A 14,545-nucleotide genomic window follows, 5' to 3' on the forward strand; every position below is an offset into this window, starting at 1 on the left:
ACAAGTCTTAGGAATCACAATGTTTTTGCTCATGGACCATTAAAGAGACAGGATTTTCATTTTTCCCTACTTCATAAAACAGAGAGCATCTGACGGATACGAGAGTTGACTGTAAGGGTAGGTACAAAGAGCACGCTGCATTCATGGCCAACGCTCAGAATCCCAGCTCTGGAAGGCAAGAATGTGTGGATAAAGGATAAAGTTGGCCGCCCTGTCTCAGGAGCATCCCTCAGCACTGTGTTACCTCCCTCTTTTGTTTCTCTTTGGATACTAACGTCCTGAAGCTTGGGAACCAAGCTTTCAGGGGAGCAATGTCAGCATCACAGCGCACTTTCTTAGAAATGCAAATTATTGAGCTCCACCCTAGGAATCTGCGGTCTAACAAGCTTACCAAGCAATTATCATCATGCTGAAGTATGGTCTAGAGTTTCCTCTCTCAGTTACCCCTCTGGGTAACATGTTCCAGGTTTGTCTTAAACCGTATACCAAAAAGCACACTGATGCTTTTTATTTATGTATGTATTTTGGCCACGCCGCAGGGCACATGGGATCTTAGTTACCCAACCAGGGATCGAACTTCTGTCCCCTGCAGTGGAAGCAGGAAACATAGTGTCTTAATAAATAAACCACAGGAAGTTCCAATCTGATTAGAGTTAGTTCAGAAACTAATGACATCCAATGTTTTAATAATTTATCCCTCCCATTTGTATATGGAAACTGTCTAAGCCCAAGGGAATCAATAGGTAAGGTTAGGCTTTGATATATTCCTACAGCAGACATGCTTTTGAAGAGAATCTCTTTCTCTCAACTCCCCTGAGAAGAGATGGCAGCGAGTCGTCCTACACATCCGGGCTCTTTGGTCAGCTCAACGCCAAGAGGCTCACACAAAGTGAAAGAAAGCTGAGCCTCCACCTCCTCTCAAAGGTAGCTGGAGATGCCATCGGCCAGAACACGGGCCAAAAGGAGATCTCACAACTGCAGGAAGCAGTTTAGAAAGTCTATGCCCTGGATAGTAAACCATCAAAAGGTCTGGATTAAGCAAGGCTCACTTCCAGAGATGCAGGGTTTCAACACAGCATAAGCTAACCCTGGTTGGATGTTTAACAGAGGCAAAGCAAAGAATAAAGGGGTTTCTCTTAGGCATGATTTTTCCTCTCTAAAAAATTATTTTACTAGGCCCCTCAGAAGGTAGACATAAAACCCAAGGCTTTAGTAAATCTAACTATTATCAAACAAAAATAAAAGATATGTGCATAGTTGCTACTTTGAATATCTTCCAACATTCCAGACATTTATAAGTCTTTTAAAATTCCTTCTCTAATGATATAAAGCCTCTCCAACTAGCTCAAGTAGCAACGGATGGGTGTTCAAGGTCAGCTTAACGTGTCCACAGTCCCTGGAGTAATTTTCTCACTTCTCTCTTTGCAGACTGATCCATTCCTCAGGCCTCCCACTTCCAGGGTCTTCAAGTCCTCACACCATCCTCTCCCACTCCAGCTAGCATTGAACTCTGTATTCATGGCCTGACGTATTACTCTCTTCACAGCTTATATTCCACAGAGTTTGGTCACTTATTATTTTTATTAATAATCTGCCTTACACTCTTGCTAAAATGCATTGTATGCATGATGGGCCTATTTTACCCAAGAGAATAAATCCCCTAAATGCTGTAATGTCTTATACTTCTGTTCTATCATCCATTCCACCAATGCCTGAGGTCTAGAACAGCAGTGGCACACAGCAGTCCACTTAACACTTTATAAAACCCAACGGAAGGCTCCCGTGCTACACACTGACTAGGAAGGGAAGCCACTGCAGTGACACGGATGAGCCGAGAGCTTATCACCCTAAGTGAAGCACATCGGACACAGAGCACCGTGTCATGGCGCATCATATCGCTTACAGGGGGATCCCCAAAGGGATACAAATGAGTTTATTTGCAAGACAGAAACAGACTCACAGACACAGAAACCAAAACCATGGTTACCAAAGTGGAAAAGGGAGGGAAAATCAGGAGTTTGGGATCAACAGATACATGCTACTATATACAAAATAGATAAGCAAAAAGGCCCTACTGTATAGCACAGAGAGCCACATTCAGTGAGCACCAGGGCAGCCCATCAATATCTTACAATAACTTATCAGGGAAAAGAGTCAGAGAAAGAATACATGTGTGTGTGTGTGTATATATATGTATCTATATATATCTACATGTATGTGTGTGTGTGTGTGTATACACATCTGGGGAGCAGTATGCCTGTAACTTACACAAACAACTCTAGTGGGGAATACAGGATGACTAACAAGATGCTATGAAAGTGCCGCACTCAATATGCCAGCAAATTTGGAAAACTCAGCAGTGGCCACAGGACTGGAAAAGGTCACTTGTCATTCCACTTCCAAAGAAAAGCAATGCCAAAGAATGCTCAAACTACCACACAATTGCCCTCATCTCACACGCTAGTAAAGTAATGCTTAAAATTCTCCAAGCCAGGCTTCAGCAATACGTGAACCGTGAACTCCCAGATGTTCAAGCTGGTTTTAGAAAAGGCAGAGGAACCAGAGATCAAATTGCAAACATCCGCTGGATCATGGAAAAGCAAGAGTTCCAGAAAAACATCTACTTCTGCTTTATTGACTATCCCAAAGCCTTTGATTGTGTGGATCACAATAAACTGTGGAAAACTCTGAAAGAGATGGGCATACAGACCACCTGACCTGCCTCTTGAGAAATCTGTATGCAGGTCAGGAAGCAACAGTTAGAACTGGACATGGAACAGCAGACTGGTCCCAAATAGGAAAAGGAGTACGTCAAGGCTGTATATTGTCATGCTGCTTATTTAACTTATATGCAGAGTACACCATGAGAAACGCTGAACTGGAAGAAACACAAGCTGGAATCAAGATTGCAGGGAGAAATATTAATAACCTCAGATATGCAGATGACACCACCCTTATGGCAGAAAGCAAAGAAGAACTAAAAAGCCTCTTGATGAAAGTGAAAGAGGAGAGTGAAAAAGTTGGCTTAAAGCTCAACATTCAGAAAATTAAGATCATGGCATCTGGTCCCATCACTTCATGGCAGATAGATGGGGAAACAGTGGAAACAATGGCTGATTTTATTTTTCTGAGCTCCAAAATCACTGCAGATGGCAATTGCAGCCATGAATTAAAAGACACTTATTCCTTGGAAGGGAAGTTATAACCAACCTAGACAGCATATTAAAAAGCAGAGACATTACTTTGCCAACAAAAGTCTGTCTAGTCAAGGTTATGGTTTTTCCAGTGGCCATATATGGATGTGAGATTTAGACTATAAAGAAAGCTGAGTGCAGAAGAATTGATGCTTTTGAACTGTGGTGTTGGAGAAGACTCTTGAGTCCCTTGGACTGCAAGGAAATCCAACCAGTCCATCCTAAAGGAAATCAGTCCTGGGTGTTCACTGGAAAGACTGATGTTGAGGCTGAAACTCCAATATTTTGGCCACCTGCTGCAAAGAGCTAACTCATTGGAAAAGACCCTGATGCTGGGAAAGATTGAGGGCAGGAGGAGAAGGGGACAACAGAGGATGAGATGGTTGGATGGCATCGTTGACTCGATGGACGTGGGTTTGGGTAGACTCCGGGAGTTCGTGATGGACAGGGAGGCCTGGCGTGCTACAGTTCATGGGGTCGCAAAGAGTCGGACACAACTGAGTGACTGAACTGAACAATAATAACAACATTTATTGAGTGCTCTACTAACTGCTAGCATGCTGGCACTGTGCTAAATGGTTTCCATCCTGTAGACAAGACTACAGTAAACATTCTGAAACCCTAGAGGAACTTCCCACACCTGTTCTCCGAATCAGCCTGGACAACCACTCAGTGGCCAGCTTGGATTTCACTACAAATGCGGGAAGAAAGCATTTGAGTTCCTGCTCACGCAGAGAGACAGGTGAGTGCCAGAGACAGGTGAGTGCCAGCCTGTTGGGTGTCTCTGGCTCAGAACACGTGGGCAGGGCTCCGGTTACTGACAAGCCAAGGAAGGGCCCTGACTGGAAGCTGCCTTTGATTGAAATCAACTGCTCAGCCTGGAATCAATCAAGGTTTCTCTGTACAAGCCAGAGAGGACCTAGGAGCATTACAGCTTTTGTTTTCCTTCTTAAGCCACAGGAATTATTGGAGAAAGTCCACAGACTACTGACTTTAAGTGATTTTAGGTCTGGTAGAAAAAAAAAACAACAACAACAGTTCTTTAGGTAGAGAACAGAGTGTTCATCAGAGAAATCTCTGTCTTTCTCTTCCTTCTCGAGTTCAGGACATCTGTTATCTGCTGCAAGCTGTGGACCCTAAGCATTGACATTATTTGAGTTTGCATTAATCATTTTAATCCTTATTTATTATGGAGCACATTGCCAAAGCAAAACGAAACTCTATAAATCTCAGCTCTACCACAGAGGAATGAAAGGTCAGTTTACCCAGGTCCACATCTACTTGAAAAAAATCTAAAGCATAAATCTTACCTAAATATACCAGTTAGGTACATCTCCCCTGCATTCCTGAAAAATGTTACATTAATGTAACCATTGCAGACAAAGGGCTTTAGAGAAACAAGAAGTATGCCCGAAATTAAAGCATCTCATTGGAGGGTTTGTTGAATTGGACGGAAATTTCTCCATGGACAGCGTTATTAAAGCAACACACTTAACAAGAGTTACACCAGGCTCATGGTTCTGTACACCCCAACAGAAATAGGAACAGTCATAACATGGTTCTTTTGGAGATTTGTAGTTCACCAAAGGCCTTCAAACACATCATGACATTGAAACTTCATGAGCAATTCATATGAAGAAAGCAAGGCATTTTCCTTCTCTAGGTAAGAACTTGAGGCCCTAGGAGATTAAGTGATGTGCCTGTAATCAGTCACAGCAGTCAGGATGGGGTATCACCTTTTTTGCACAGTTTCAATGTGCCAGCCACTGCGGTAATCACTTCACATAAGAGCCTCTCTATCCCTTGCAACAATCCTTTCTCACTAAAAAATGAAGTTCAGAGAGGTTCAATAACTTGCCTAAGCTCATAAAGCAGAGTCTGATTTAGTCTATGTTTTTCTTTGCAGTTGATGGTGCTTCCCAGTTAGATGTACAGAGCAAGGTTTTGAAAACCAGGACTTCTAACCCCAAATGTTACTTCCTCCATGAAGTACGCCCTGACCACCACTCTCACCCGCCCCATATTGATGAAACTCTTCTACCGTAATCAGTTATTGCACTCTCTCACTCGACTTTCACTCTATCATAAATGTTTGTCATTTTACTAATTTCATGTACCTTTGGGTCCCTGATAAGCTTGAGCCATCTCTTAAGTTTATAACTCTATAAATTAGATCTTGTTTGTAAACCAGAAGGCACAGTACATGCTTGGTGAATGACTAAACGGAGAAACAAAGTCCAATGTGTTCTTATCATGTGTCTGAGAATTACAAAGTGTGCCATGCGGCCCTTTTAGACTATTAGAAAAGTTGGTCTAAATTGTCATTCTTGGCACAACTCCTTTTTAAAAATCTACAACAAGGACAGGGAAATTACAACTATGATGAAGGTTCCTATCATGTAATGCAGTCCACATTTTGATAATACAGGACTTTCTGAAAATTTATGCATAAACTTTTCAAAGCTGTATAAAAGACATCTTTAGTTACAGGAGTCTACATGCTCTCTGCCAATAATGTTCATTCTATGGTCTTCACCTCCAGCCCAAATTCTTCCCTGTGACATGTATTCTTTCCTTAATTTCAGCCATGAGTGCAGGAAGAGACCAGTTGACATTGGCCTTGTGCAGTGTCTTTTGCAAAAGAGGGCACTGGGTTTGCCCTTACTGACTCAAATGCCAGTGGAATCAAGAGAGAAGACTAGGAATCTAGCTGGGTGTTTCAGATTCCACAGGGGAGTGAAATGTGGAGATGGCCATGTCCTCAGCTTCTTTTCTTTGACTTTTTTTGTCTTTGTCCTTTCTTCTTGTTAATTTGCTGAAGTATCTGAATTCATTTCTCTTTCACCATATTGCAGAGTCCTTGGCTCCAGGGAGAGGTGAAGCAGGAGGGTGGGTTTCAGGCAGTGCTGAAGGGATGGGCATGGCTGCAGCTCTCTGGGCCCTTCCTCATGTTCAGAGAGGCCTCGATCAGACACTGGTGGCTGATGACTACTCTGTCTTCTAAGGAAATGAGGGTTGGATCCAGATTCAAAGCTACTCAAATGCTGAACTCTGCTTAACAAAATGACTAACCTACTCATATTATAGTTAGGAAAAAATCAATAGTTTTAAAAAAACGCTTGGCATTCTCTTTACATTATGCTAATGGGAATCTGGCACTTATAAAATGCTTGGGGTCAGCGGTATGTTTCCACTCGAACAAACACAGCCAGGAAAAACAACTATCAACTTCATCAGGACTTCGTCAAGAAAGTAGAACACATCCCACTGACATATTTCCATCACCCAGCCTAACTGTTGACCAACATCAACTTGCCCAGAGGGAAACAGCAATAATATCTTTACATCCTTCTAAATTTCAATTAATTAAAACTGCATCCATCTCAGCTCTGAGTATTTCACCCTCTTGTACATATCAGAAAGAAGCAAATCACAAGAAAGCAACAAACTTCTGAGATTTACTCCGCAAAGCACTTTTTTCCAGTGCTATATACTTGCTTCAGAATACATTCAACCAACTCCACACCTGCCCTTTCTGATCCTTACCCAACAAGTATAGTTTTCCGCAATCTCGAGAAACTTCTAAGCACAAACCCAGAAAATTAAAAATATGTGTTTCATGTAAAGATTTAGATACTGGAAGTTCTTCTAAACATAACACTTCATTGATGGGTAGTACAGAAATCACAACAATCTGGGGCTTAAAGTTAAGGCTTTAAGGAGATTATTTATAATGAGCTGGATTAAGGCCAAGGGAGGGAGGAAGTCTCGAAGGAGAGGCATCACAAAGCCAGATAGCCAGAGAACTCAGCATAGCCTAGGCTCTGAATGGTCTAGGAGCCATTTTTTATAATTATGACTAAAGCAAACCTAAGGCTTTCTGAGAAAGCCTCTTAATTTCTGTTAGATCACTTCACTTAAACAGACTGGAAGAACGTTCACCTTTTCAGAAACTGTTCCCAGAAAGAAGGATGCTCTTCTCCACACAATGAAATAAATAAAAAGGCACAGCAAATACCAGAGTTGCGAATTTAAAAGGTGGGCTAACAACTGAAAGAAAAGTCACACAAGCATCCCCTTACCTGTTTTGACATTAATGGCAAAAAAGTTCTGAGGATTCCCGCTTGTAATCCTGTAGGTCAGTTTTTCGTTGGAACTAGAGTCAGGGTCCTCAGCCTGGATCTGAATGACAGATACATCCTTTGGAGAGTTTTCCATGACAACAGGATAATAAATAGGTTCCGAGGTCAGTGGGGCGTTGTCGTTCACGTCTTCAATTTCAACGTAGACCTCAATAGTAGAATAGAGTGGAACAACACCCCTATCTGTGGCGTACACAGTCAGCCAGTAAGACCCCGTTGTCTCTCGATCGAGAATGTCTGCAGTAGAGATGACTCCTACGAGAAAGCAGGGAAAGAGTGGCTGAGAGAGCAGATTGCGAGACCGAGCCAAGCATCTCCAATAGAGAATGGCTGTGCTAAGTAATAATGGCAAATGAAAGAAACATGAAGATGTTTCTCTTTACATCAGAACATTACCTGCCAGAAAACTATATTAACTAGTTTGCCCACCGTTTGAAACGTGTAAGCACACTCACAAATACTTTATTTGAATTTCCAGCATGGACAACACACACACACACACACACACACAAGGCAACTGGGAGCAATGGGAAGAGAGTGGGCCAGAGGTCGAAACGCTTCCCATGATGCGTGGGAAGTCAGTGCACAGTCACACCCACATTTCCATTTAACCTGAGGTTGCATTGATTTCTTATGCAACCAAAAGATTTCCCAGGACATGATATTTTATCTGTTCATTCACAAAAGTGAAAAAGACCTTTCAAGTGTTCTTTAGCCAATTGGGATGGAAACTGCTTTGCATGCGAAAATATAAGCCTCCTTGATGCAATTCCCCTACAAATCAAATGTCACAGTTATTCCAAAAGAATCAGAGAAGACATCGTAATCCATACCAACATACTTTCTGCATGAGCTCTAGGTCCCTCAAGAACTCTACAGAGGGCCCTAAATAAACTCTGGGCCACTTTGAGGGATATTCGTGGACAAGCATTTTAAATTAGGAGCAGAAAAATGCCCAGCCTGCTCCTTCCCACCTTTCTCATTTCAGGGTTGAAACAAGTGCCAAACAGGAAATCAAACATATGCCAGAAAAGTCAAAGGAAAACACAGTGTTCTTGAATATCATTACTGCCCTCACCCAAAGCACCAAAGCTGCAGGAGTGTACTACAAGAACTCTTAAGTACTCACCACTGTGATGGGAAAACTCTGGGGCTCAGCTTATAAAAGCTCTAAAAGTAATTAGGATACTCATGAAAAGCATGGGATTCCTGTTAACTATTATACTGTGAGAAACATCCCCGGATGGGGTGAAGAAGCAGTTCTCCACTTCTGGCCTGAATCTTCTATCCTTGGTTCTCCTGTCAGAGTTTTGACCATATTAGGCGCATAATACGGCCTATAGATTTTGACTAAGCAAACTGCCAAGTGTATCACTTGGGAGGCAGGAGAGCATCTGTCCAGAAACAGGCCAGAAGAGAGTTGCCTAAAATTCAAAACAGCTAAGTGATTCAAAGGGAGATTGTACAACTGATGTCGAAGTTTTAGCTCTAAAGTTATCCACCAAAGAACCCTGAAAACTTTATAATTCTTTCATAAATGAGGGCATTAAGTCTAAAATGTGAGTATGTAACGTGTTCCAGGTTGCATGGCTAATTGGAGAACCCAGACCTGCCTGCCTTGAATGTTCCGCTTTGAAATCCAGACTCCACTACTTGCCACCTCTTTTACCCTGTACAATGTGTTTAAACCCAGCAAGCCTAGTTTTATCACCCATATCTCAATACCATGGTGATCATGGAATTAAATGCATGTCGAGTGTTTGGTACAAAGTTTGCAACATATTATAGTGTTAATAGATACTGAGTACATGTTAAACCAACAGGAATCAAAATAAATACCCCAAAGCCTTGCAAATAGTAGCCACACCTCAGAGTAAGGGTGAGGAGAGAAGGCGAGAAGTTTGGGATGGAAAGTCTTGTTAGGTATTATTTTCTTCTCCAGTTATGTGGCATATTGTTGCTTGGTCTTTGTGACTGCCCATGATAACTTTTCATGAAAATGGCCAGTTCGGGGAACAGCAAAGTTAGTCCATTAAAAAGAAAACTTAATTCAACAAGGAACAAAATCAAAGAAGTTAGGTCAGCTTTGTCTGTACCTTGCCTGATCACCCACCATGCATGTGCTCACATGCACAGACAGCAAGCATGCATCTGCGCGCGCGCACACACACACACACACACACACACACACACACACACACACAGATTTGTAGTCACAGAATTGGTCTGTGGTCCCTGGAAATCACTTAAATCTCTTTTCTTGCACCTGTCAAACTGGGAGATGGTGTATTACTGGCTTTGGACATTTAGGTGATTTTGAAAAGTCCTTGGATGAAAGGCACCCACTAATGTAAATTAAAATATATGAGTGAAGTTTTACTCTATTTTTTAATGAAACATCAGACATGTCCTCTAGAAGTTAGAATTCTCTCTCATTAATATGAAATATGTTTATGGCTATTTACTCATTAAATACAAGTACAAATGAGTATCTTGGAACACAGTGTTCAGGCATCATTCCTGATCCAAAAATCTGAGGACAAAAAGAAAAGAATGACTGTGAAATGTGTTGACAATTATTTTAAGATTCATCCAAGGCTCCATATTAACCATATTAAGCAACTAATGCCCAGCGATAGCATTTCCTCACTTTCTTCAGTGTTTCACAGCTAATTATGATCCACATGGTCACAATTAAAAAATGGAAATCCACATGAGCTTTTCTATCAAGCAAAAACTCACTTCTGAGGTTTCCAAAGACTGCTAAAATCATATAAGCCCACTGCTTTTTTTAATTATTACCATGCATTCCTTTTTACATTTTTTCAATTGAGGTATAATTGGCATACAATAACTATACACATTCAAAGAAAACAATTTGTAAGTTCTGATACCCTTGAACCATCACCACCATCAAGACCACAAATACAATCATTATTTCCAAAAGTATTCTTCATCCCATTCTTAATCTAATGAAAATGCTCTCAGATTTTGCCTACACCTCCTCCCCATGTAACAGGTTAGCATCTGGTCCCATCAACTCATGGAAACAGAGGGGAGAAAGTGGAAGCAGTAACAGATTTTATTTTGGGGGCTCCAAAATCACTGTGGACAGCGGCTGCAGCCATGAATTTCCTCCTTGAGAGAAAAGCTATGATGAACCTAGACAGCATATTACAAAGCAGAGACATCACTTTATTTATGAAGGTCCATCTAGTCAAGGCTATGGTTTTTCCAGTAGTCATGTATGGATGTGAGAGTTGGACTATAAAGAAAGCTGAGGGCCAAAGAATTGATGCTTTTGAACTGTGGTGTTGGAGAAGACTCTTGAGAGTCCCTTGGACTGCAAGGAGATCCAACCAGTCCATCCTAAAGGCAATCAGTCCTGAATATTCATTGGAAGAACCGATGCTGAAGCTGAGGCCCCAATACTTTGGCCACCTGATGCCAAGAGCCGACTTATTGGAAAAGACCCCGATGCTGGGAAAGACTGAGGGCAGGAGGAGAAGGGGATGACAGAGGATGAGATGCTTGGATGGCATCACCAACTCAATGGACATGAGTCTGAGCAAACTCCAGGAGATAGTGAAGGATAGGGGAGCCTGGCGTGCTGCTGTCCATGAGGTTGCAAAGAATTGGACATGACTGAGTGACTGAACAACAATTAAAAAATAAAAATAAAACCGTTTACAGTGAGCTTCTAGAAGCAAATTTCTGGGGGTGCTGCTCAGTAGAGAGGACTCAGGTGGAATATACCAAATGCAGATACATCCTTCCCCACATGTTTCACCTATCACAGAAATACACAACATAGACCCTATTGAGGTACCCAACTTTATGTTGATATTTATTAAGATGCCCATTAAAAACTTCTTTAGAAATACAGTTGGGATTTTTTTATACTCTTTGAGATATGCTTAGGTTTATAAAATTTTTCTCCGTCTATTTCTTCTTATTGTATAATAAAGGCAGACTGGAATTATTTGGGTAACAATATTTAATAGTATAAGCAGGTACATAAACTGTATTTATTTATTTATTAGAACTGTGCACAGTTTGAAATGGAATAAGTTGATCCCAGCATGAAGCACATGCCAGCTATGGTTGTTCTTTCTGACAAACAAATTATTTTTTAAAAACCCACAACTATATATATCTTGTTCTTATCAACTAAGTTCTGAATATTGGAAATGAGAGGAAAAATTCATGGAGCTGTTCATAGCAGATGACTATCACAGGCTGGGGTACTGTACTCATCATTTTCCAGCCGTATCTCCATATGGAGCAACCAGAGTGTCAAATGCTATGTTGCCCCAGAAAAATTACACCGCAACATCCACAACTGCTCTAAAAAACACTGTCAACAAATGGTTTAGGGGATGCTTCGTGGCCATGCGCCTACATAACATGATGAAAGTCCCTCTTCCAGGAAAGGTATTACAGATTCTGAGGCAGTTACAAAAAAGACACACACACACAAGACCTTTAAAAACACCCTGGCAGTATATTCTTTGTAAATACTTCTAATAGAGATCTACCTGTTTCCTTGTGCACATATGTATATTTAATTCTTATTCCCAGTTAGTCAAAAGATTAACTCCCAGTTCTCAGTGCACTTACGTTTTGTAATAACTTCTTATTCTGAAATAATTATAAACTAATAGGAAGGTGCAAGGAAATGAACTAGAGTTCCTGGGCAACCTTCACCCAGCTTCCCCTGTGTTGATGTGAAGTGTATTTTTAAATTGCTTATTTCTTCAAGAATCAAACACTTACTACTTTTATTTCTGAGAGAACACGAAATTCTTTCCTGGGCTTCATAATCCCTTTTAGCCAACCCTTGCTTGCCTTTATGTAAGAGGATCACACAGATAACTATTTTTCTTTCTTTTCCTATTCAACCTTAGACTTGTATAAAGCTCTTATGGCCTTAGGAAGGATCACTGTTCTGAGCCGAGTGTGGTGATAATTAGGGCAAGAACAGGGATTTTATCCTCATAGCTCAACCCAGGTCACTCCATTCGCAGCCATGGTCATCCCTATAACCTTTACCACTCTGAAAGAGACTAAAATCAACTGCAGTCAGCTAAAATGGGAGGAGCCAAGAGGCACAAAGCAATTGTGGGAGGACAGAATCTTAAAACAGGTATTCAAAATGCTTCAGATACATTTTAGTATATACATACTACACACCCATATACTTTAATATACTTTATATGTCACATATTTGACACATAATATATTTAAACCTATGCTTTAAAGCACTTTTAAAAGTGAAAATTTTAAGCACGAGTGGCAGAGTCAGGTCTGGAATTTGGAGCTGTGAACCGGAGCACACTCTCTTCATTACTGGAGCTGCCTGCTGATTTATCCGCATGTGCCCATTATCATGAAAAAGAAGGCAATCCCGTGCCCCAGCATCCCTCACAGTGGGTTGGTATCAGCTCTTTAGTAGCAGGAAATTCAATCGTTTCCTTGCTTCCCTCTATTTAAGTTGTTTCAATATATTATTCCGAATCCATTTTTATATCTCCTCAGAAGATCCTCAAATGCTGGAATGGTTGGAGACCAGGAGAACTGGAAGACAACTTCTTTCTTAAATACCGCATCACCCCTCTGCTTTTATACAAAGGCGTCTGCACTCCCTGCTCCTTCAGTCCCTGCCTCCAGGAAACAAACCATCTTCTCTGTTCCTCAAGGAAGTTTCAGATTCAGAGAACACCCTCCTCCTACCAGCCAGGGTCTGGGGCATCCCCATCTGCTTTTACTTTGTCCCTTTACCAATCTCCTACGACCTCCCTATGAATACAGAGCATTCTGTCTTGTTTTTCTCTATTCTAGGATGGTGGCTAGAAATTTGGAACACTGTAAATGTTGAATAAATAAATGAAGGATAACATCATAACATTTGGTAAATGCAAGCAAGTTGGGATGTCTGGCTCTTTACAGACAAGCACTCAGGAATAGCTTCATTTGAAAAAAAAAAAACAACAACAACAACAAAAAAACCTGAGTCATCTAGGCATCCTGTGATCACTAGCCTGTCATCCAGCTTAGATTTCTCTAGTCTACATGCAGTTACCTAGATCTGGAAGTCAACTCTCCATCTGTGAACTATCCTGTTTGATAAAAGTTTTCTTTTTTTTTTTTTTAAATTTTATTTATTTTAATTGGAGGATGGGTAGTTTACAATATTATGATGGCTTTTGCCATACATCAACACGAATCAGCCATAGGTATACACATGTCCGCCCATCCTGAATTCCCCTCCCACCTTCCTTCCCACCCCACCCCCTCGGGTGTCACAGAGCACCAGCTCCGGGTGCCCTGAGGATAAGACAATTTTCTTAAAAAACATGTGCAGTTTTGAGTCATCCTTTTACTACCAAGAATGCGGATGGTGCCATGGTATTATTTTCAAGGCTTGAAGCCAAGATGCAGCTTCATGGACACATCAGTTGATTTTATCATTCACTTACACATTGCACTGTAGACAGATTCGCACCACAGACAGCTGGAATGAAAGCCCCGGGCCCCAGACAGAAAGCCTGGAAGACACACTCTCTCACTGGCCGCTAGTCCGCTGATTCTCATCCACCCGACACTTTTGTTCTGCTCTGTTCCCGCCTCTTCATACCAACTCCTGTTGAGATATCTTTCATCTTTGCAGAAGAAGAAAAAGCCACAGCACAGTTGCAGGAAACAATTAGGTCCTGAAATGCAAGCCGCCTTCGTTCCATGTTATTTCACAAGGCTCAAGGCTGGAGAGCAGCACAAGAAATTAAGGCGAAACACTGCAGGCTGATTTCAAGCTTTTGTCTGGAGTTAATGAAAATGGACAGCTCTCCTCGTCTGTTTGGGACCCACGAATTTTAAAACTTAGCTGGCTGCTCAAAACCTCCCAGGAAGTTCTATGAACTCAGTAAACATACACTTGGTATTTGATTTTTTTTTTTAAAGACAAAATCTCAGGACCAGTTTTGAATGGACTCAAAATATATACCTGTTCTCTCTCTACAGTAAATCTGGTCTGTGTAGCTAGCATCAGACACCAACAGCCTGAAAACTGGAAGTGGACAGAGGACCAATCTGTAGCAACACATACAGTTCTCATTGTTTTTTCTTTTCTTTTCTGTATCCCAGATTGTTCCCAGCCTCAGATCCTTTCTGTGGTCCATGCTAATTTGCATACCACCCCTAAGCACAATG

General features: G+C 41.3%; 1 protein-coding gene across 1 annotated transcript in view; it reads right to left on the reverse strand.

Moving 5' to 3' along the window:
• The window catches only part of FAT3 (FAT atypical cadherin 3), an 817,465-nt gene that overhangs the window by 461,559 nt on the left and 341,361 nt on the right, over positions 1 to 14,545 (reverse strand). Inside the window, exon 4 of the mRNA XM_060404221.1 lies at positions 7,277 to 7,591. Within this exon, the coding sequence (XP_060260204.1) occupies positions 7,277 to 7,591 (315 nt within the window). The remainder of the gene's footprint in view (positions 1 to 7,276; positions 7,592 to 14,545) is intronic.

Source organism: Ovis aries, chromosome 21 (genome assembly GCF_016772045.2).
Source record: "Ovis aries strain OAR_USU_Benz2616 breed Rambouillet chromosome 21, ARS-UI_Ramb_v3.0, whole genome shotgun sequence".
NCBI classification, from domain to species: Eukaryota; Metazoa; Chordata; class Mammalia; order Artiodactyla; family Bovidae; genus Ovis; species Ovis aries.